This window comes from Podarcis cretensis, assembly GCF_951804945.1.
Source record: "Podarcis cretensis genome assembly, chromosome: 17".
In the NCBI taxonomy this organism is placed as follows: Eukaryota; Metazoa; Chordata; class Lepidosauria; order Squamata; family Lacertidae; genus Podarcis; species Podarcis cretensis.
The window spans coordinates 2,477,253-2,499,412 of NC_137187.1; the positions used below are offsets into that span (position 1 = coordinate 2,477,253).

The 22,160-nt window shown below is 43.5% G+C and overlaps 1 protein-coding gene across 3 annotated transcripts in view; it reads right to left on the reverse strand.

The window, feature by feature from the left end:
* SPAG17 (sperm associated antigen 17) overlaps window positions 1-22,160 on the reverse strand; it is an 84,260-nt gene that overhangs the window by 19,594 nt on the left and 42,506 nt on the right. For all 3 annotated transcript variants that reach the window (XM_079960211.1, XM_079960209.1, XM_079960210.1), the window contains 15 exons: window positions 21,780-21,891; window positions 19,301-19,441; window positions 18,927-19,040; window positions 18,223-18,452; window positions 17,486-17,603; window positions 15,754-16,196; window positions 14,575-14,701; window positions 12,085-12,299; window positions 10,261-10,405; window positions 9,162-9,316; window positions 7,624-7,815; window positions 4,607-4,719; window positions 4,068-4,198; window positions 3,054-3,181; window positions 395-577 (listed from right to left, as the gene is read on the reverse strand). In XM_079960211.1, coding sequence (XP_079816337.1) covers window positions 395-577; window positions 3,054-3,181; window positions 4,068-4,198; window positions 4,607-4,719; window positions 7,624-7,815; window positions 9,162-9,316; window positions 10,261-10,405; window positions 12,085-12,299; window positions 14,575-14,701; window positions 15,754-16,196; window positions 17,486-17,603; window positions 18,223-18,452; window positions 18,927-19,040; window positions 19,301-19,441; window positions 21,780-21,891 — 2,547 coding nt within the window. The remainder of the gene's footprint in view (window positions 1-394; window positions 578-3,053; window positions 3,182-4,067; window positions 4,199-4,606; window positions 4,720-7,623; window positions 7,816-9,161; window positions 9,317-10,260; window positions 10,406-12,084; window positions 12,300-14,574; window positions 14,702-15,753; window positions 16,197-17,485; window positions 17,604-18,222; window positions 18,453-18,926; window positions 19,041-19,300; window positions 19,442-21,779; window positions 21,892-22,160) is intronic.

Sequence of the window (22,160 nt, forward strand, 5' to 3'; positions counted from 1 at the left end):
CAATTTTTAAATGGAATACAAAAAAGGGAGGTGTGAGGAAGTCAGGAAAATAAGTTAATGAACGGTGAGAAATTAAAAAGAGGGATTTTTACTTTTTTATTTTTCTTGGTTTTGTGTTTTTGTATTTTTTGTATCTTGTGTTTTTCTTTTTTTTTCTATTGTATTGTAATTCTTTTTTTTCTGTTAAAAAATCTTAATAAAATATCATTTTAAAAAATAAAAAATAAAAAGTGCGTCGCCAACATGGAAAAAAAAAAATAAAAAATAAAGAAGGAAGGGTGAGTCCTTTAATTCAAGCTTCTCTGAGCATTCAGGTTTTTTCAGATGTACTATTGAAAGCTTAACAGATCAGCTGCGGGTTTGCTTCACTAGATCTTCACATGGTTTGCCTTACCTTCACAGAAAGCTGCAATTTCTGCCTGAGCTCATCAGTGACTGGTGAATACTGGATCAACCGGCGGATTTGGAGTACGTTTGGACATTTCTGTATAGGTGCAGGAGAACCTGCTAACTGCTTGAATTCTATGCACAGGCCTTTCCAAGCATTCATTCCAAATGGAGGGCCTGGAGTCTTTCTCTGAATCCAAATGACAAAGAGAAAATCGAGATTTTACTTGTCATGCATTTTAGTGGGACTTTCTTCTAGGCAATGTCTTCTGGATCAACCTATCAGAAAATCTGCTTTCAGCCAGTTGCATCAGAAAGCTTGCTATCATATAACACCTGTCCTGAAAGACCTACGTTGGCTCCCAGTACGTTTCCAACCACTATTCAAAGTGTTGGTGCTGACCTTTAAAGCCCTAAACAGCCTCAGTCCAGTATTCCTGAAGGAGCATCTCCACCCCCATCGTTCAGCCCGGACACTGAGGTCCAGCTCCGGGGGCCTTCTGGTGGTTCCCTCACTGCAAGATGCCAAGTTACAGGGAACCAGGCAGAGGGCCTTCTTGGTAGTGGCGCCCACCCTGTGGAATGCCATCCCATCAGATACTCTGTTTAATATTCTGTTGGAAGCTGCCCAGAGTGGCTGGGGAAATCCAGCCACATGGGCGGGGTATAAATTATTTTTCTTCTTCATTAATTTATCATCATCATCATCATATGAACTATGTATTAGGGTAATAAACATAAAAGCCTGAATGATTATTGCTTTTGAACCTTGGATTATGTTGCTATTTATAATCATATGCCTCTCCTCATATGAAGCAGCCCAGACTCTGTGGTCATCATCTGAGGGCTCCCACAAGGAGTCTGGAGGATGGCAACACGATGGTTCCCCATTTGGAAAATGCTCTCCCCAGGGAGGCACCTTTGATACATATCTTTAGGAGCCAGACAAAAACATTCCTCTCTCCTCAGGCCGTTGGCTAATTCAACCATCTACTGTTACCATGTTATGCGTGTTTGTGTTTTTATATTGTAAACTGCCCTGTGATCCTTAGATGATAGTCAGAAGGGCCGGATTTAGGTTTGATCAGGCCCTATGCTACTGAAGGTAATGGGGCCCTTTGTATGTCCAGCTGTCCTTTGTCAACAACAAATTGTCGCTGCTTTTTGTGTTGAATATATGCTATATGGTAATTTATGGACCTCATGGGTATCTAAAGCCATTTGCACACGTTGCCATGCAACCAGTCCATGCAGAATGTAGGCACCCTATATATAGAAAGGAGCAAACCAGTGATATTTTAGGGAGAAGGGGAGCAGGCGGGGCCCATTACTTACATCATAGGAGCCTACAAAGCACAAAGCACTGTTGCTGTATGTAGGTTTTTATCTTATATTTTGGAAATGCACATCCAGGTTTTTTCCCTTTAATTTTTTTTGGGGCCCCCCAAAGAGAGTGAGGCCCTAAGCTATAGCTTGTGTAGCTTATACGTAAATCCGGCACTGATGGTCAGTACAGAAATTTAATAAATAAACAAAGTAATAAAATAATGAGCCCATTAAATAAGTCAATGATTTTACAGGCAGCATGATGAAACATTATGAAGGTTCTTAAAAGTGAAGTTAGAAATAGATTCTGATTTCTCCCAGAAGATCCTTCAGAGATGTAGCAGGAGCCGATTTTTACATGCCTAAATTGACATATTAAAATGAGGATGTTTTCTGGGTCACAAACGTTTTAATTAATCTACATCTCTTTTCTTCTCTCCCCACATCCCAAAGGATTGATGGGGAAATTACCTTAATGAAACAAAGTCCAAACTCTACTAAAAGGCCAAAATTATATAAGGGACAGCATACGGGAGCTGAAAATCTGAGGAAAGCTGTTACAGTGACATCACCAGCACACCCTGCTAGTCATATGCTTGGCTGGTAGAAGCGGATACGTTTGCATAGACTTTTGTGTCTAGCCAGACAGGCAGCTGCATCAATGACAGGAGGAGAAACAGTACAGTGGTACCTCTGGTTACGAACTTAATTCGTTCTGGAAGTATGTTCTTAACCTGAAACTGTTCTTAATCTGAAGTACCACTTTAGCTAATGGGGCCTGCTGCTGCTGCCACGCCGCCAGAGCACGATTTCCGTTCTCATCCTGAAGCAAAGTTCTTAACCCGAGGTACTATTTCTGGGTTAGCGGAGTCTGTAACCTGAAGTGTATGTAACCCAAGGTACCACTGTAACAATCTAAGCTTCTATGTTCTTTATCAACACAACAAAGCATTGCACTATTTTGGCAATATGCTACCTATCTCTTCAGTAACTAATTCAGAATTTGGAATGGCTAATTTCCTCCTGGAATGTTTTATGTCAAGTTGCACATTTTTTTAAAAAAGTTCTGCGACACAGAGCCTGAACAAGGTCTTCCACCACGCGGTTTCTTTTCTCATCCTGAGATAAAGTTCTTAACCCGAGGTACTACTTCCGGGTTAGCAGAGTCTGAAACCCGAAGTGTTTGTAACCCGAGGTACCACTGTACGTCCAGGTACTCCTGCCCTCAATAAATCACTGTGAATTCTTCAGATGAACAGTTTTTTAAAAATTGGCCTGCCAGATCATTGCAGTCATATCACAATCAAGTACTGAAGGAAGCAATTCTGAATGCTGCATACCTCAACTGGAGGGAAATCTTCCCAGGCCCTTGACTGGAGATTATAAGGGATGATAGTGGATGAATCTCTCTTCATCACCCATCGAGACGCTTCACTCAAAGGGCGAAGTACGGTAATGCTTAGGATTCCTAGTTTGAAAGACAAATAGAAAACCCAGAGAACATCACTAGTCATTCTATCTCTGAAAAGATTCAGGTAGGTAGTCATTTCATTTTGTTTTTAGATATTTGTAAGCTGTCCAGAGTAGCTGGGGAAACCCAGCCAGATCGGCGGGGTATAAATAATAAAATTATTATTATTATTATTATTATTATTATTATTATTATTATTATTACAACAATGATGTAAGTCTAGACAAAAAACCCACAAGATCGCAAGAAATGGCTGTGATTAAGAGTTTTGCTTTGCCACATTCACAATAAGAAATAGATGATACACCTGGGGAAAGTAGACTTTTCCAGGAACAGAATATTGTTCTTTGAATGTCTGAAATTGTGTGGTAGGATGTGCCCCCCCCCTCCAAAAAGCCAACTGATCGCGGGGAAATTGTTATGTATAGTAATTTAATTGACTGAAATTGTAAATGTTTGCATGTGTTACTATGTGGTTAAATTTGATTGGTTGGTAACTGAATTTTAGAGAGTTCTCCAGTAGTTTTCATGTGGTTGGCTAACACTAGTCACATGGGAGGTACTTAGCGAAAAGTGAGGTTACAGGGAACCAGGTTGAGGGACTTCTCGGTAGTGTGGATGTCATCAGATGTCATCCCTGTGGATGTCATCAGATGTCAAGGAAATAAACAACTATCTGGGCTTTTAGAAGACATCTGAAAGCAATCCTGTTAAGGGAAGTTTTTAATATTGGATGTTTTATCATGTTTTTAATATTCAGTTGGGAACTGCCCAGAGTGGCTGGGGAAACCCAGCCAGATAGGCAGGGTATAAATATTAAATTTATTGTCATCGTGGTCGTCATCAAAACAAGACTGATCTGAATGGAGGATTGTGCTCCTACCTGGGCATTCTTGTATTGGCTCTTGTATAACTGCCGTAACTGGGTCACCATATGCATCGGTCAGGTATGCCTCTGCATCCCTGGTACGGAGGAGTTCAGTCCCTGAGCCGTCAGCATACACAATGAAGAATCTAAATCATCAACCCCACACATCTGGTCAGTTCAAGTTCAAGCAAAGTATATAATGAACAAAACCAGAACAGCAGAAGAATGAATGAAAAGTCCAAACTGGGCTACTATAAATTTCCCTCCATGCAAAATTGACTCAGTCACTTCATATGCATTGCTTTTAAAAAAACCTTGGATCATCACAATGTAGACCAATGAAGGAGGGGCAGATATGGCACAACAAATGGGGTGAGAAATAAAAGAGAACCAAGGAAACATCGAGCAGTAGTTAAAATCGTTGGCTCAGGTTGCATATATGTGTAAATAGGCCATTTATCCGAAAGACCAAAAAAAAAAACAAAAAGCACTGGTTAAAATCTGGCAGCTGGCCCTATAAACGACATAATGGACAACATTTATTGATTTCATACCTGGGTGCATGTTCCCCATATACGACTGGCAATTTAATTTCTGTGATCTCCGCTTCCTTTCCATCAGCATCAATATTAGCAATGAATTCAGAGGTGGTGCCATCAGCCATGACCTGCAATAAAAAGCAAAGTCACTCGGCCGTAACTATTGTTCTGGGCACTCACATCTTTGGCATTATGTATACAGAGGTTATTTCCACCTGAATCTGTTGGGAGGAACTACCTATTCCATTGGATTCAAGTCTCGTCTCTTCCTTGGAAGCCTCACCTGTTACAATCATCCATTTAAATTTAAAGGGATGGGATCATTTAACGAAAAGAAGACTAGGTTGAAGGGCAATGACGGCATTTTTCAAACACTTCCATAATGCTTTAAGCCCCACCCCCATCACCCTTTGGGTGATATTTTGGGGTGGTCTTCAAACGGGGGCAAAAGTGTTCAACTGAGACCACTTGCACAAAACCAATGTAGAGAGAAAGGGAGAAAGAAAGAAAGAAAGAAAGAAAGAGAGAGAGAGAGAGAGAGAGAGAGAGAGAGAGGGGGGGGGGGCGGGGGACATCTGCTGAACATATGTTTTCATGAACATTTTGCTCAACTCTGCTTTAAAGCCTCTAATTGCTTCATTTGAAGTGGTGATATCATTCTCATCTTTCTCTCACTTTCACCAGATAATCTGGCATGGCTTATTATTATTAAAAGTTAAAGGGACCCATGACCATTAGGTCCAGTCGTGGCCAACTCTGGGGTTGCGGCACTGATCTCACTTTATTGACCGAGTGTACAGCTTCCGGGTCATGCGGCCAACATGACTGAGCCGCTTATGGCGAACCAGAGCAGTGCGTGGAAACACTGCTTACCTTCCCGCCGGAGCAGTACCTATTTATCTACTTGCACTTTGACGTGCTTTCAAACTGCTAGGTAGGCAGGAACAGGGACCGAGCAACGGGAGCTCACCCCATCGTGGGGATTTGAACCGCCGACCTTCCAATCGGCAAGCCCAAGAGGCTCAGTGGTTTAGACCACAGCGCCACTGGCATGGCTTATACAGGAGCCCTAAAAAAGAGGTATAAAATGCAAACAGAGAGGGAGCAGAGCTGGCCTCATGGTGCATTCCCAGGAGACCTTCTCCTTCCCCAAATGTCCCTAGCTAGCTGTGGTGTAATGTGTGTGTCTACACGCTTCTGCCTGATCAGCCTGTTCCCGGAGTTGCGTGTTCCATTACACGTGGCACCAAAACCAACATAGAATCATAGAATCATAGAGTTGGAAGAGACCACAAGGGCCATCGAGTCCAACCCCCTGCCAAGCAGGAAACACCATCAGAGCACTCCTGACATATGGTTGTCAAGCCTCTGCTTAAAGACCTCCAAAGAAGGAGACTCCACCACACTCCTTGGCAGCAAATTCCACTGCCGAACAGCTCTTACTGTCAGGAAGTTCTTCCTAATGTTTAGGTGGAATCTTCTTTCTTGTAGTTTGGATCCATTGCTCCGTGTCCGCTTCTCTGGAGCAGCAGAAAACAACCTTTCTCCCTCCTCTATGTGACATCCTTTTATATATTTGAGCATGGCTATCATATCACCCCTTAACCTCCTCTTCTCCAGGCTAAACATGCCCAGCATCTCCCCAAGAGGACTCCCCTCTTGTTCTAATGCCGCCCTTCTCACATAACCACTTCACTGTGGCTCCTTGCCATAGGCCAAGTCAGTGTTATGGCCAACGCTGCCTTTGGTAACAGAGATGCAGGCATCAAATCTCAGCTCAACCACGAAGCCCCCTGTGTAAACCTAAGACTAATCACTGGCAGCATAACAGGAATTATTGTGAGGATAGCATGGGGGGAAGGTGAGGTAAAATTAACATGAATGCTTTCCTAGAACAAAGGGATAGAAGGAACAAAAATGTAAGAAATTAAAAACATACAAATTCTCTTTACTAGTGCATATAATCCCACATATCTAGAAGAAATACATAAATACTGTACATAAACCACGGAACGTCGCAAAATCTAAAGTGCTTGTTTTCTCAAGATCTCGGGAGCCTCATAGGGGGGAGATCAGTGGAAACCAGTTGGAATAGGTTAAAAACTTTAAATACCTAGGTCATGGGTAGGCAAACTAAGGCTCCGGGGGCCGGATCTGGCCCAATCGCCTTCTTAATCCGGCCCACGGATGATCTGGGAATCAGCATGCTTTTATATGAGTAGAATGTGTCCTTTTATTTAAAATGCATCTCTAGGTTATTTGTGGGGCACAGGAATTCGTTCATCCCCTGCAAAAAATATAGTCCAGCCCCCCACAAGGTCTAAGGGACAGTGGACCGGCCCCCTGCTGAAAAAGTTTGCTGACCCCTGACCTAGGTGTCCACTTCCAATTAACACTTCCTGGAAATACCATTGTAAGCTTGCACTTAATGGAGCGGATACTCTAGCTCTGGCTATCACCTGTTTCTTCTTTAACAGAGGGAATCTGTTCATGCCAGCTGCACTTCTTATCTGCTCAACAATTGTAGTAATGACGTTGTGGAGAATGTGGCAAGATTTTTGAGTGACGCCATAAAATGACGTCACCGTAGGTCCTAAGAGCCATCTTTGTACCTCATGATGCCTGGACGGTTTTATCCTAAAGTATCTCCAACTATGTTTCGTTAACTGTGTTGTGTTCTGATCCATGTGTCCAATGCACTTTTTAAAATGCCAGTAAAGCAGATTGGTTTAAAAACAAACACACAAACATAAACCATAGTTGACACTTACCAGTATTTCTGGCTTTGAACAAAGTGCAAAGTGCAAAGTTAGTTGAAAAGAGAAGCAAGTGCTTCCAATGTTCAACTTCTCAGAGTTATGTCAGAAGAGGAGCTGGAAGCACACTAGCTGAAGGCTCTTTAAATTTATCTTAATAAATTAAAAGCCAAATGATTGACTATATATATTTTAAATAATTACAACCCAATTTAAAAGCAAACCTCATAAAACAAACCCACACAATGAACTGCAGAACAAACTGTAGTATTTTACCTTAAAAATGTTTCCTGCCTGGTCTGTCACCTCGCAGGCAATACTGGAGTTGTGTTTCATAATGTATTTCCCTGCCTGCTGATCCTCAAAATTGGATACAAGATCACTTCCACTTTTTTCAAATGCCTCTGGAGAGTAAACTGCACAACAGTTTTCATCGACGAAGAGGCAGCCTTTGTTCATGGGCAGTATCTACCGCGATAATAAAGGAGGAGATTTAGCCACCCATAAATTTACTAATCAATGTAAGTGCCATGGAAATGCAGGATGAATTAGTTTGAAAATGGATTGCAGTCCATCCCTTGATGTTTAACTACTTTTCATGTTGGAGAAGGAACTGGCAAACCACTCCAGTATTTTGCCAAGAAAACTCCATGCACATAAAAAAGGAGAAGCTTCGAGAAGAAAGTGGGAGTTTCCAAGGCATGCTCTGGTTCATGGGGTCATGGAGAGTCGAACACGATTAAGACGACTAAACAACAACAACAACTTTTCATGTACCTCTTCCTGCTTGCCATTTGTTAACATTTTCACTCTCAGGAATAACAGTTCACGAATGTGAGTGTTCTAATAATAGAGCTGTTTTAGAATACTCACATTCATCAATTTCATATAAGACTTAGCATAACTGGAAATCTGGGGCATGGGAAATAATGGGGCACAAAATGGACGGCCTCGGTCCAGTATATCTGAAGGAGCGTCTCCTCCCCCATCATTCTGCCCGGACACTGAGGTCCAGCTCCGAGGGCCTTCTGGCGGTTCCCTCACTGCGAGAGGCCAAGTTACAGGGAACCAGGCAGAGGGCCTTCTTGGTAGTGGCGCCTGCCCTGTGGAACGCCCTCCCATCAGATGTCAAAGCGATAAACAACTACCTGACATTCAGAAGACATCTGAAGGCAGCCCTGTTCAGGAAAGTTTTTAATATGTGACATTTTAATGTATTTTTCATCTTTGTTGGAAGCCGCCCAGAGTGGCTGGGGAAACCCAGCCAGATGGGCGGGGTACAAATAATAAATTATTGTTGTTGTTGTTGTTGTTGTTGTTGTTGTTGTTGTAACTCAAGGAGTTAGACCAGTGGTTCTCAAAGGGTGTGCCACAATGGTGTGGCAAGAGAGGGTGGCAAGTGCGGCACGAAGATTCAAGGACAAACATTGAAACATTTCAGTATAGTATAGTATAGTATAGTATAGTATAGTATAGTATAAAAATAATTTTTATTCGCAGAATATGGATAGATATCTTTTCAGAATGAGAGCAAGAGCATCAAGGGATTCTGAAGACAATCCTAGTTGTGATCCAGAATCACCGGTCGATCAAAAAGGAGAAAGGCTCAGCTGTAAGAGTTGCCAGGAAGAGGCGCACAAGGCAGCATCTAACCGCCTTAGGGATGCCACTCCCGATTTGTGTAGGGTTTACACCTTAGCCCTTTCCTCTCCTGAAGAAGTTCCACAAGGCAGCAGGTTAAGTGGTGATGTAGAAATTTAATAAAAATAATAAATAATAATAATAATAGGACACATTTTAAATTGTAGACTCACTTGGTATGTTCCTTCAGGCTTTGATATAATCGAAGTTCCATCAGCAAAGATGGCACAACACGTGCTGTCCTCACAATTTGTTATGATCGTTGCAAAGTCTGGATTTTCTACACGCATGCATTTTACTTTCCTTGTGATGGTTTGGGGCTCGGTGTCTAGGAATGAAACCAGGTCAACAAACTTCAGAAGAGCATTTATACTGTGAACTGTGACAAAGCCTAAGATGAGTGGCAGAACAATGTTATTTCTCACAAGGATGGCTTCAAAACTCTTGTCATTTACTATTAAACTTGCCATCGTATCCTTGGAGCTCAGATTTATAACACTTTCTGCCAATTGAATACTTTCTGACAAATACACTTCAATAAATTTGGTTTCTATACACAGCAGTAGCTGTTTCAACCATCTCGTTCTGCTCATTCTGCCCTGATATGTTGGCACCTTTCAGGATTTTGGATGTAGCTCATTGCATGATGAATCTCTCCCTGCTTCAAGAGAATACCAGAATTCAATGCATTGGGCAGGACGAAAGAATAAATTAAATTCTGTTCAAGATTCAAAAGTATTATCTGATGCCCAGCAATCAGCAACACCTGACTGAGAGCAACTGCTTATTTAACCACCATTCTTGGTGCAAAAAGGTCTGTATGTTGGTAAGAAATCATCTAAATGCCTCCATCTTGCTACATCAAGGATGAGGTTCTTCAGGCTTCCCTACGTAAGATGGACGATTCTGCTTGTGGCAAATATAACTTTGTTCTCTGATCATCACAATAACTGTCACAAGTGAGCAGATTGAGGACAGCCGCCACCATCAGCAGCTATACTGCAACTCTCAATCTGTTCAATCTTTGAGAACAAAAACATACGACACCTTTCTTGTCTCTGGTCCATCACCAGGATTCAGAAGATGAATAACTAAAATCAGCTGAATGTAATTATTCAAAATAGCTTTTACAATTGATGTAAATGAATTTCTCCTTTTGGAAATGATAAAGTACTGTAATATGTTAAAGCCAACTGAAAACACAGGAATTTAAAGGGTCCCACCTTTGTTTTTTTGCAATGAGAAAGGATTATACGAGAACCATGCACATACCTGTTTCTTCACTGTCAGCGGACTCAACCATTTCAACACACTCTTGGAAGAAAGTGGTTATTCTGGTGCCATCAGCATGATCTACTATTCTGGAACCATCGCTTTTCTCCACCACAACGACCATATCTTCCCTTATGGTCATTACCTGGAGAAATAGAAGATTTGCTGTTGGCATCCATCTTTCCCAAGAGGCAGTTGAGGGTGCCACTGGGGTGAAGTCAAATTCTACACCAGCAGCACTGAAGTGACCTCCCTGGGGCACAAGCCTGGCCAGGGTGCATGGTCTGCCCAGGCAATAAGGACCCCCTCTTGGCCTCACTGATGTGGTCCAGAGCAATACGTTTGGCTCTAGCCTGGTTGCAGGAATTGCCGGAAGGAGGCATATCAGGAACCATCCAACCATCATAGGGTCTCCACTCTGGATATGTATAGGGTTTACTCCAGGGGTCAGCAAACTTTTTCAGCAGGGGGCCACACTATTTTTTTTGGGGGGGGGGGGGAATGAACGAATTCCTATGTCCCACAAATAACCCAGAGAAGCATTTTAAATAAAAGGGCACATTCTACTCATGTAAAAACATGCTGATTCCTGGACGTTCTACAGGCTGGATTTAGAAGGCAATTGGGCTGGGTTTACTCCATGGGTAGGCAAACTAAGGCCCGGGGGCCGGATCTGGCCCAATCACTTTCTAAATCCGGCCTGTGGACGGTCCGGGAATCAGCATGTTTTTACATGAGCAGAATGTGTCCTTTTATTTAAAATACATCTCTGGGTTATTTGTGGGGCATAGGAATTCGTTCATTCCCCACTCCCCCCCCCCAAATATAGTCCGGCCCCCCACAAGGTCTGAGGGACAGTAAACTGGCCCCCTGCTGAAAAAGTTTGGTGACCCCTGGTTTAGCCTTAGACTTTCCTTCTCCTGAAGATATCTCGCAAGGCAGCAGAGGTTTAGAATCAGAGTTTTCCTTCTCCTAGATGGGCTCCCTTCCCAGGTTGACGAGCCCCATCTGCCCCTCACTTCCCTCTGCAGCAGGGGCAGAAACTGCCTTCTTGACCATTGGACCCACTATTAGTCCCATCTGCTCAATCTGCAAGAGCCTGTCTTCGCATACAGGGGAAGTTCTTAAGTCACCGAGGGTTTGAGACCCATCGGTTGCGCTTGCCAGGTTTAGCGGGCCAGTCAAAATCATTTCCAGGGTGTGGCCGCTATTGCATGCTGACAGCTTCTAGGAGCCACAGGTGAGAGCTGAGTGCAGCATGGGGACCAAAGGAGGACAAACTACCCAAGAAAGAATGCAACAGGTCTCCCACCAGAGGTACTACACTTCCCCTAAACCCTATACGTGCCAATAGAAGAATACTGGAGTTTTATCGGTGGATTGATCCTGAACATGAAATCAGAACATTTTACAGTCGTACCTTGGTTTTCAAACAGCTTAGTTCTAGAACGTTTTGGCTCCCGAATGCCACAAACGTGGAAATGAGTGTTCCGCTTTGCAAAATATTTTTTGGAAGCCGAACATCCGACGGGGCTTCCAATTGGCTGCAGGAGCTTCCCGCAGCCAGTCAGAAACCGCGCTTTGGTTTCCGAACGTTTTGGAAGTCGAACGGACTTCCGGAACGGATTCCGTTCGACTTCCGAGGTATGACTGCATTACATATTTGGGAGGTGCATGCTTGCTCCCCGCACCCTTTTATTAAAAGAACGTCGTATTTTTGCATGCTTTACTATGAAAGAACTATAGAGAAACAAAGGTAGCATGTGACCACTGTGCCACTTGGAGGTATGAGAATGCCATGGGAGATTACAAACACAGTATTACCGTTCCAGTAACTGGGTCGGTGGCCTGGTAGGCCAGCAGTGGCTTCAGGTCCAGCCTCTCTGAGCCCTTGGTGCCTATTTGAATGCCTAATGGGGTAGTGGTTATCCAGGTGCCTGCCAGGGCATCTGGGGATTGTTCCATATCCAATAGGTGATCCTGAGCAGCGACTTCAGCTGCTTCAACTTTTAGTGCAGGAGCACCCTTTGTACCTTTTCCTAGAGAAGAAGAAGAAGAAAAAATTGGATCACTTAAATGCACTAACAGCACTATATAATCATCATCACTGCTGCCACCACCACAACCTTCTATGGGGTCAAAATTTATTTTTCCATTAACCTCTCCCCTGACGGGAAAAAAATCCTACACAGAATGACAGGCAGGAACCCCGAAGTCTGGAAGACTTATTTCTTCCCATTAGCAGTAGGAATTCACTATGGGTTCGATTTTCAGATACCTGCATAGCTTCGAAATTTGTCTGTACCAACATATTGTTGTCTTTTCACCGAAGCCAGATTAAATGTATTCCCCTCAGAAGTGGTGGATGGCAGACTGAGAGGCATCCCTTATCAAAATAGGATGGGTGCATGCTCTCAGGATGTCGAAGGTATGAGGCATATTTTATTGCATTGTGGACAATATGATCAAGATAGGGAGCTATTGATTAAACCACTATTGGCAAATTGGCCAGGTAATCTGAAGCCTACTGTACCAAATATCTTCTGGACAACAAGTCCAATAATATCACAGTGGCCGTGGCAAAGTTTCTTTCAGTAGTTATACGAATCAAATATCAGCATACCCATGACTAAACAATTAACACTTCGGTTTTCCTTCCCTGGGGGGTTGTCTGTACGAATCTGTATTTTATTCTGAATCCATTTTATGGGTCGTTGGGCCACAATAAAGATGATGATGATGATGATGATGATTATTATTTCTTCCTTGCTGCTCTTGGGCTGACCTTGTCTGAGGACAGAACTAGTCTTCTCTATACAGTGGTGCCCCGCAAGACGAACGCCTTGCAAGACGGAAAACCCGCTAGACGAAAGGGTTTTCCGTTTTGGAGGTGCTTCGCAAAACGAATTTCCTATGTGCCTGCGGGTTTTTTTCCCCTCCCCCCTTTTTCTAAGCCGCTAAGCCGCTTATCAGCTGATCCGCTAAGCCGCTTATCAGCTGATCCGCTAAGCCGCTTATCAGCTGATCCGCTAAGCCGCTTATCAGCTGATCCGCTAAGCCGCTTATCAGCTGATCCGCTAAGCCGCTTATCAGCTGATCCGCTAAGCCGCTTATCAGCTGATCCGCTAAGCCGCTTATCAGCTGATCCGCTAAGCCGCTTATCAGCTGATCCGCTAAGCCCCTAAGCCGCTAATAGCGCTAATCCGCTAAGCCGCTAATGGGCTTGCTTCACAAGACGAAGAAACCGCAAGACGAAGAGACTCGCGGAACGGATTCTTTTCGTCTTGCGAGGCACCACTGTACCACAGCTAGTCCCAAGAACAGAGAGATGAATGCTAAGGCTGCTCCTAAGGAACATGCTCACGACGATCTTTCTCAGTCAGCTGCTGACTCAACATTTTTAACTTGAGGTTTCAAGAGACCCTACTGACAAGAGATAGGCTTAAGGGGGTCTTAAGGGATGGGCTTTCCCTGTCCTTCCACTTGCCAAAGATTAAAGCTCAGCCTGTGCCTTTCAGTATGATATGTTGTTACAAGTGTATGTCTAGATTAAATATATGCCCACTCTACATTAAAATCCAAACCACCCTCCTAAGAGGAACAGAAATAGTTTCCTTAGATGAAAAAACATGCATTGTCTAAACACATGCTGATACTATCATTTTTTATTGGTTGTTCACAATTTTATATATTTTAACTTTAACCATTTCAAACATTAAAAGGTTCTTTTGAACCTTCAGACCTCCTTCCCTCCCTCCATGGGTTCCATATTTAAGATTAAATTTACTGCATCTTTTACCATTGTCCATCTGTTGTATGTCCATAGTTACCATAGTTAATTCCATATTACAAGTGTCATTACATCCCTGCCAGTGATTTTAAATAAATTAAAAATTTACTCCAATATTTTAAAAAATACTTGATCTTCCTGGTTCCGGAGGCATGTTTATACTTTCATTTACCACTCCTTACACCCAATACTAAATGAAAGAGTGGTTTATTGTACAGAAAAGTAAGACAGAGAATATAGACCTATACTTTACACTCATGATATATGAATGTCCTTAGATAAATGCAAGCAGCAATTAATTCATTCACACACTCTTAGAGAGCTAAGTCTCTATTTACCTAAAGGCCTACAGAGTGAGTGCAACATTTGTCTCATAGTCATGCTAAAAGAAGAGGGGCGAGATTTATACCATTTTGAATTGTGATTGCCATCTTGATATCAGACCAAATGGTAAAGTATGTGGGAACATAAAACATGAACCAGACAATAAAAGTTTCAGATTACTCAGCCCCCTGACCACCTACTAGATTTCTTGGTGCTTGTATCAGGAGGAGGGGTGGCCTCTGTGTGTGGTGTACTTGCAGGAGGTGGAGGTGGTAAAACAGGACCAGAATCAGGGCTTCTGATCACTGTGCCATCAGCAAACAGTATCTAGAAAAAAACCAGTGTTAAAATCCTTACAGTCAATGACATTTACACTCAGCAAATAGAACTATCGGGGAAATCCGAAGTAAGCCTCAATGAACTCAGTGGGACTTAAAGGTCCCACTGCCCGTTAAAGGACCCCTGCCCGTTAGGTCCAGTCGTGGCTGACTCTGGGGTTGCGGCGCTCATCTCGCTTTATTGGCCGAGGGAGCCGGCGTACAGCTTCCGGGTCATGTGGCCAGCATGACTAAGCCACTTCTGGCGAACCAGAGCAGCACACAGAAACACCATTTACCTTCCCACCGGAGCGGTACCTATTTATCTACTTGCACTTGGACGTGCTTTCGAACTGCTAGGTTGGCAGGAGCTGGGACCGAGCAACAAGAGCTCACTCTGTTGTGGGGATTCGAACCGCCAACCTTCTGATCGGCAAGTCCTAGGTTCTGTGGTTTAACCCACAGTGCCACCCGCATCCCCAATGGGACTTACTCACAGGTAATAGGATTACAGCCTAAAATGCTCAAATATGGGTGGCATAAATGAGGAACTAGCTCAGGAAGATTTTTTGGGAGGTGGGGAAACACAGATATAGAGAAATACAATAGAAACAGACCCCTGGCTGAAAGTAATTCTTCACAGGGGCTATATTTTGAATTAAGAAATGACCTAAAGGCTAGGAACATTTGCTAAGTGCCCTGACTCACTTGTACCCACATGAGCAAAGAGAGAAAGAACTCAGAATGTTGCAGCTGAGGAGGTTTTCTTATTTACCATCACCAGCCAGACTTTTGGGCACGTAAAACTGCAGGAGGTAGAAGTTGCATTTGTGGAATCCTGATTCATAACTAATGCTTTTTGTGGGCTGACAAAGTGAAGAGTAACTCTACTTGGCATTTTGGGAGTATGTTATAGTTAAATAAAAGTCTAAGCAGGAATTGAAATATGTACAGCCGATGGGAAATGAAGAAGGGGGATTTTGTGCTGCGGTAACCATCACTTCAGGAAATAAATAATAAAACTGAATCTTAGTCAATGCCAAATGAATTTTGTTAGCATACCTGAGTGGATCCATCCAACATGTACTTTATGACAGTTCCTTGTCTCGTAGTAACTCTAGACACTTCCTGATCTATTGGGTTCTTCACTGCTTTTTGCAGCTGTGAGCGCTTCACCCTCTGGGGATAACTCTGCCTAGTAAATATCTCAAAAATAGATTCCCTGGCTTTGTTCGCAGGGTCCTCCTCTGTTTCAGCCTCAGCCTTGCCTTCGTTGGCCTCATCCTTTAAGGCATCATCTGCCACAGATTCATCAAGGGGCTTGACCTCATCGGCCTTCTCTTCATTTCCTTTGGTCTTGCTTGCTATGGTTTCATGGGCCTTCACTTGCTCTTCTTTGACTTCCGGTGTCTTAATTTCATCAGTTTTGCCCTCGTCCAATTTAGCTGCTTCGTCTACTTTGCTTCCTTCATCTTCACTCTTGGCCTTGTTTCCCATTTCTTCACCTTTCACAGATCAAAACATGATGCCCCTTAGCAGGTAATAATTATTAGCAACTGCAAACTATGGAGCTAACTAATATATGCCAAAATATCAGGGTGGCAAATGAATGACTTCAAGATAGATATTGCCCAGATGTTATGCCCAATTTATGTTGAGAGCCATTCTATATGGATGACAGAAGTTCTACTTATTTAAACATGGAACCACAAAAACCATGTAGAAAAGTGAGGGGAATCTAAGATTAATAGCAAAAATGGACATATGGGGGGGACGATAGTGCAAAAACCCTCCCTGTAGTTGCAGATCACATCCTCCCAACCCCAGCCATAAGAAGTCTACTCACTGGTGGAAGAGAGTTCTGCACTCCTTATCTACGCACCTCTTTCAAAAATCAGACACTTGTCACCTTTGTCTACATGATCAGGGCATTTTGTGTTTAAATACACACAACTGCTGCATTCATATTTATTTTGGCACTAAAAGTATCAGTACATTAGTCAAAACTGCACTTAAAATGTGTTTATTAGGGGAATTTTGCACTAAAACAGTGATGGATTGAAAACAACAACCTGCCAATTGCTACAAAATGTGGATAATTTAATTTAAAAATGGGAAAATGAGAAACTGGGGGAACAAAACTTGACAGATCTTTCCATTCCTACCTATCGTACAAAGGTAAGGGTCACACCCATTGCTCCACCCACTTCCCCCTGGCCCCACCCACCACTGGCATACAGCCCTAAAAGATTGTTCAGGCTGAAAACAGAGCTCTCCCTTCAGACCTATATGTCATACCATTCAGCAGTCCTACCAACTTCATGTCATTATTGTTACCACATCTGCTTCTACCCCCACCTCCACCCTCAGAATGCCTTCAAAATGAATACAGTGGTGCCCCGCAAGACGAACGCCTCGCAAGATGGAAAACCCACTAGACGAAAGGGTTTTCCGTTTTGGAGGCGCTTCGCAAAACGAATTTCCGTATGGGCTTGCTTCGCAAGACAAAAAGGTCTTGCGAGTTCCTGCGGGTTTTTCCCCCCTTTCCCCCCCTTTTCCTAAGCCGCTAAACCGCTTATCAGCTGATCCGCTGATAAGCCGCTTAACAGCTGATCGCTAAAAGCCGCTAAACCGCTAATAGCGCTAATCCGCTAAGCTGTCAATGGGCTTGCTTCGCAAGATGAAAAAACCGCTATAAGAAGAGCCTCACGGAACGGATTAATTTCGTCTTGCGAGGCACCACTGTACTTTTGCAAAAGCGTGTTGTGCTCACGTAACAATGATCAGCACTAACCTGTGAATTTTTGGCCAAGAAAGGTTAGTACCAATCCATTGGGACAGGACACATTCAAACTATTGAAAACACGGATATCTGGAATAGGTGGCGTTTGGATCAATTCGTCTACATCTACCTAGAGAATGAAAGAGACACAGAAAATAGCATTTCTAAAACTATTTTAAAAGGTAAAGGACCCCTGGACGGTTAACTCAAATCGCTTTCAGGCCAAGGGAGCCAGTGCTTGTCCACAGACAGCTTTCTAGGTCATGTGGCCAGCATGACTAAACCACTTCTGGCGCAACGGGACACTGTGACGGAAACCAGAGCGCACAGAAACACTGTTTACCTTCCTGCTACAATAGTACCTATTTATCTATTTGCACTGGCGTGCTTTCAAACTGCTAGGCTGGCAGGAGCTGGGACAGAGCAACGGGAGCTCACTCTGTTGTGGGGATTTGAACCGCCAATCTTCCAAACGGCAAGCCCAAGAGGCTCAGTGGTTTACACCACAGCACCACCCGCATCCTCCGTGTGCCAGTAGCGGTTTAGTCATGCTGGCCACATGACCCGGAAAGCTGTCTGTGGACAAACACCGGCTCCCTCGGCGTGAAAACGAGATAAGCGCCACAACCCCATAGTCGCCTTTGAATGGACTTAACCATCCGGGGTCCTTTACCTCTCAGTGTACTAGGGCAATGATATACATTCCCTCAGGGCTCAGGAACCATACTTAGTAGGAAATATAGCAACACCTTTTTCTCATCTTGCTTTGAAGAGTCATCTGGAGAGCCAGTCACTGTGAGACGGGAGCTCATTTTGGCAGACGGTAAGTTTTTGCCTGATTTTTCTTTAGAAGGCTTAGTCTTTCCTGTAGTTGTAGTTGTAGTAGCCGGAGTAGAAACAGGTGAGGTGACCAAAGCGGAAGTGGGCACATTTACGGAAGGGATAGTCAAAATGGTCGCTAAATTGGGATCACTTTCTTCTGCAGGGGAACAAAATGGTTTATATGAAATAGAAGAATATCACATGTAAATTTCTTGTGTATTTAGGCAAACTTGGGGAAAATATGATTTTTCAAAATGTTTGTTTAAAGACAAAAGAAGAAAGTTGAAATACAACTGGGCACCTAAGGCCACATGGAGATGATGTGCTCCTGTTCTGTGTCACTGGTTACAATCTGAGTTTATTTTTTAGGCCTTGGGCCAAGCTCTAAGACAGGCCACAGCTGAGGACTCAATTCTGGCGAGGTTCAAAGTGCCAGAGACACAAGGTTTTGACCCATAAATCCTTAAATACATCAAGCACCACCACTCCCCATAAGAACTGACCCAGCTGAGGCCCCTCTTTGTGTGCCTCTTCCATAAGAGGTCCAGAGGGCAGAAGCATGAGAATTAAACAGATATGACAAAGATCTTAGAAAATGATTTGATCATTTTCTTCATTTTGCTTGTTTTACCTTCTGCTTTTCCTGATGCTCCATAGCAGCTAAAGGAGAGGTGGATTTCATTTTCTAAGGTTGCAGAAAATGATCCAAACTTGCTCACAGCTTTTGATTGATTCAGTGGTTTGTCTAAAGAAGAAATGAAAGAAGACAACACCAGTTTTTAATATTAAAATATTAAAATGAGTTGCTTTCTCTCTTTAGGCGTAGCTAAGCCTTTTTGACTCTACGGTCACATTAATCCCTGGCCAACTCCCTGGGAGAAGCAAACATTGGTTATTTCTTAGAGCTTTGGTCTTTCTAATTTTCTAGGGAAACTTCAGTGATATAACACTCATCATACTTTTCACATCATTTTATTTATACACAACTGATGCTAACACACTGACCTGGCTCTGGTTCTTGTTCACCTGGGGAGTCACCTCTTTCTTCATTACTTTCTTTCTCTTGTTCACATTTCTGGGGGTCTACGATATGAATGAAGAAACAGTGGTTGTCCTTTATTACCTTCACTTTGACCAAAGTTGCCCCTAGGAGAAAAGGAAAGAAAAACAATAAACAGAATTAAAATGGTCACCGAAGACTTGCGTTTCTGGTACCAGAGAATGAATGAGGCCAAAATTAAATAAAACAGATTGCTAGAGTATTTGCTGAACTGGTTTGCACTGGTTTCCAAGGTTAGATAGAGCTGTTTCCACATTAACTTCTCTAATTACATTTAAAATGTTAAAATGTGACTGCAAAATATTCATTCTCCAATTTTACAAAAGTAAAATGTAAGTAGCATTTAAAACATAAATTTCAATCAAATGTTTTCCTTGAGGCATAGAAATATATCCTTAGAACCAGGATTCTAATCAGCTTAGTCCAGAGTTTTATTTTAGAATATGGTGCTCCTCATTATCAGTGAATGTCAAAGCATATCTCATACATTATCCTCTAAGACTCTGGGGTTGTGCGCCCATCTCACTCAAGAGGCCGGGGGCCAGCGCTGTCCGGAGACACTTCCGGGTCACGTGGCCAGCGTGACAAAGCTGCATCTGGCGAGCCAGCGCAGCACATGGAAATGCCGTTTACCTTCCCGCTAGTAAGCGGTCCCTATTTATCTACTTGCACCCGGGGGTGCTTTCGAACTGCTAGGTTGGCAGGCGCTGGGACCGAGCAGCGGAAGCGCACCCCGCCGCGGGGATTCGAACTGCCGACCTTTCGATCGGCAAGCCCTAGGCGCTGAGGCTTTTACCCACAGCGCCACCCGCGTCCCTAAGGTATTATTGTGTTTATATTCCTCCTTTCTTCCAACAAGCTCCAGGAGGCATGCATTGTTTTCCTTCTCCCCATGTTATCCTCACAACAACCCTGTAAGGTAAAGTTAGACTAGGAGACAGCAGCTGGCTGACGCTCACCCAGTGAGTTGCATGGCCGAGGGAGATTTGAACCCTTGTCTCCCATCTCTAACACTCTAACAAATGCTGGGGGGGGGTGGCAGGGGCGGAGGAAGGGGTGTGTGGTGGGGGCAGGCCACCGTGGGTGTCACCACTGTGGGGGATGATACAATGCTGGGTGCCCAAGTGAGCCCAAGACATATGTCTCTCCTGTGCCACAACAGCTGCGAGAATATTGCTAGCGAAGAATTGGAAGAAACAAGATTTACCAACTACCAAAGAATGGCAGATGAAGATGATGGACTATATGGAACTTGCCGAACTGACCGGGAGACTCCAAGACCAGAGAGAAGAGATGCGGAAGAAGATTGGAAGAAGTTTAAGGGATATTTGAAAAAAAATATGTTAATACAGTGGTGCCCCGCAAGACGAATGCCTCGCAAGACAGAAAACTCGCTAGACGAAAGAGTTTTCCGTTTTGGAGGTGCTTCGCAAAACAAATTTCCTATGGGCTTGCTTCGCAAGACGAAAATGTATTGCGAGTTCCTGCGGGGTTTTTTCCCTCCCCCCCCCCTTTTTCTAAGCCGCTAATCCGCTTATCCGCTAAAAGCTGCTAAAAGCCGCTAAACCGCTAATAGCGCTAATCCACTAAGCCGTCAATGGGCTTGCTTCGCAAGACGAAAAAAACGCTAGACGAAGAGAATCGCGGAACGGATTCTTTTCGTCTTGCGAGGCACCACTGTATTTAAATCTTAGAATAGCTTTGGAAGTGGATATAGGCGGTAGGGTTAGAAGTGTATTTTATGTGATAAAATGTGAAGTTTTTAATGGTTAAAGTAAGTGTGGGGGGGGGGGAAGATGGTTAGAAATTATGATATATGTAAACTGCTAAAGATGAAGTAAAATGAAAATCAGATAGGTGGGACTTGGGGACGCCCACTTAATGTTTAGGAAAATAATGTTATGACAAGAATTTGTTTGTATTGTTTGTCTTTTCTGTTTGTGTTTTTTATTTGTGTTATAGAATGAATAAAAAAAATGAGGGGGGGAGAGACATACGTCTCTCCTGGGAGTGACGTGGTGGCTTGGGCGTCCGCAGGCTCCGCACTGCTCCAAACAGTCTGCCCACCGCCTTGCCCTCAGCTATAGGGCAGCTGAGTGGGAGAAGGCAGACAGACTCCTCAGAGGCCCTGTGGAGCGTCATGCCCCAGCTGGCCCCGCCCCTGGGCACAGGGCACGTGCGCCACCCTAGGTGCCCGACCGGCTTGCTCCACTGCTGGGTGGTGGCTGAGGGAAAATGGCTCACCAATGGCTACTCAGTAAATTCTTGACAGAGGCAAAATTCAAATCAGGAGCTCCTAATTCATAGCTTAGTCTGTTAACCACAACACTACACTATTATTACTTCAACGGTGAAACATCTATCAATACTGATTCTAAATGCATGTTTAGAAACCCATAGAAATGCCAAGCACGAAAGAATCACCTTTTTCAAACGTTATCCTTTCTGCCTGGATTTGTCCTCCGTCAGTAGGGAACAGATATCGGGTAGTCCCTGCAACTTGAATGGGATTCTCAGCCATATTGTATCCAAGAAACTAGGACAGAACAGTTGCAGGAAAGGTATAATTAGACAGAAGTTTTCAGGCAAGGAAAACTGGAATACTCTATCAGCAAGATGACTCCACCGCTATTTTGTGACTCATGAAGTGTGTGGTTCTTTCCTGCATCCATTTATTTCTTTGTAATCGAAATTATTTCAATAAAATATAAATATTCTGAAAACCCAGGAAGTGTGTGAATTCTGCCCTTTATATAGCTATCATCTATATGGCTCCCCTCTAAGAAAAAGTGGTGCAGAGCAACA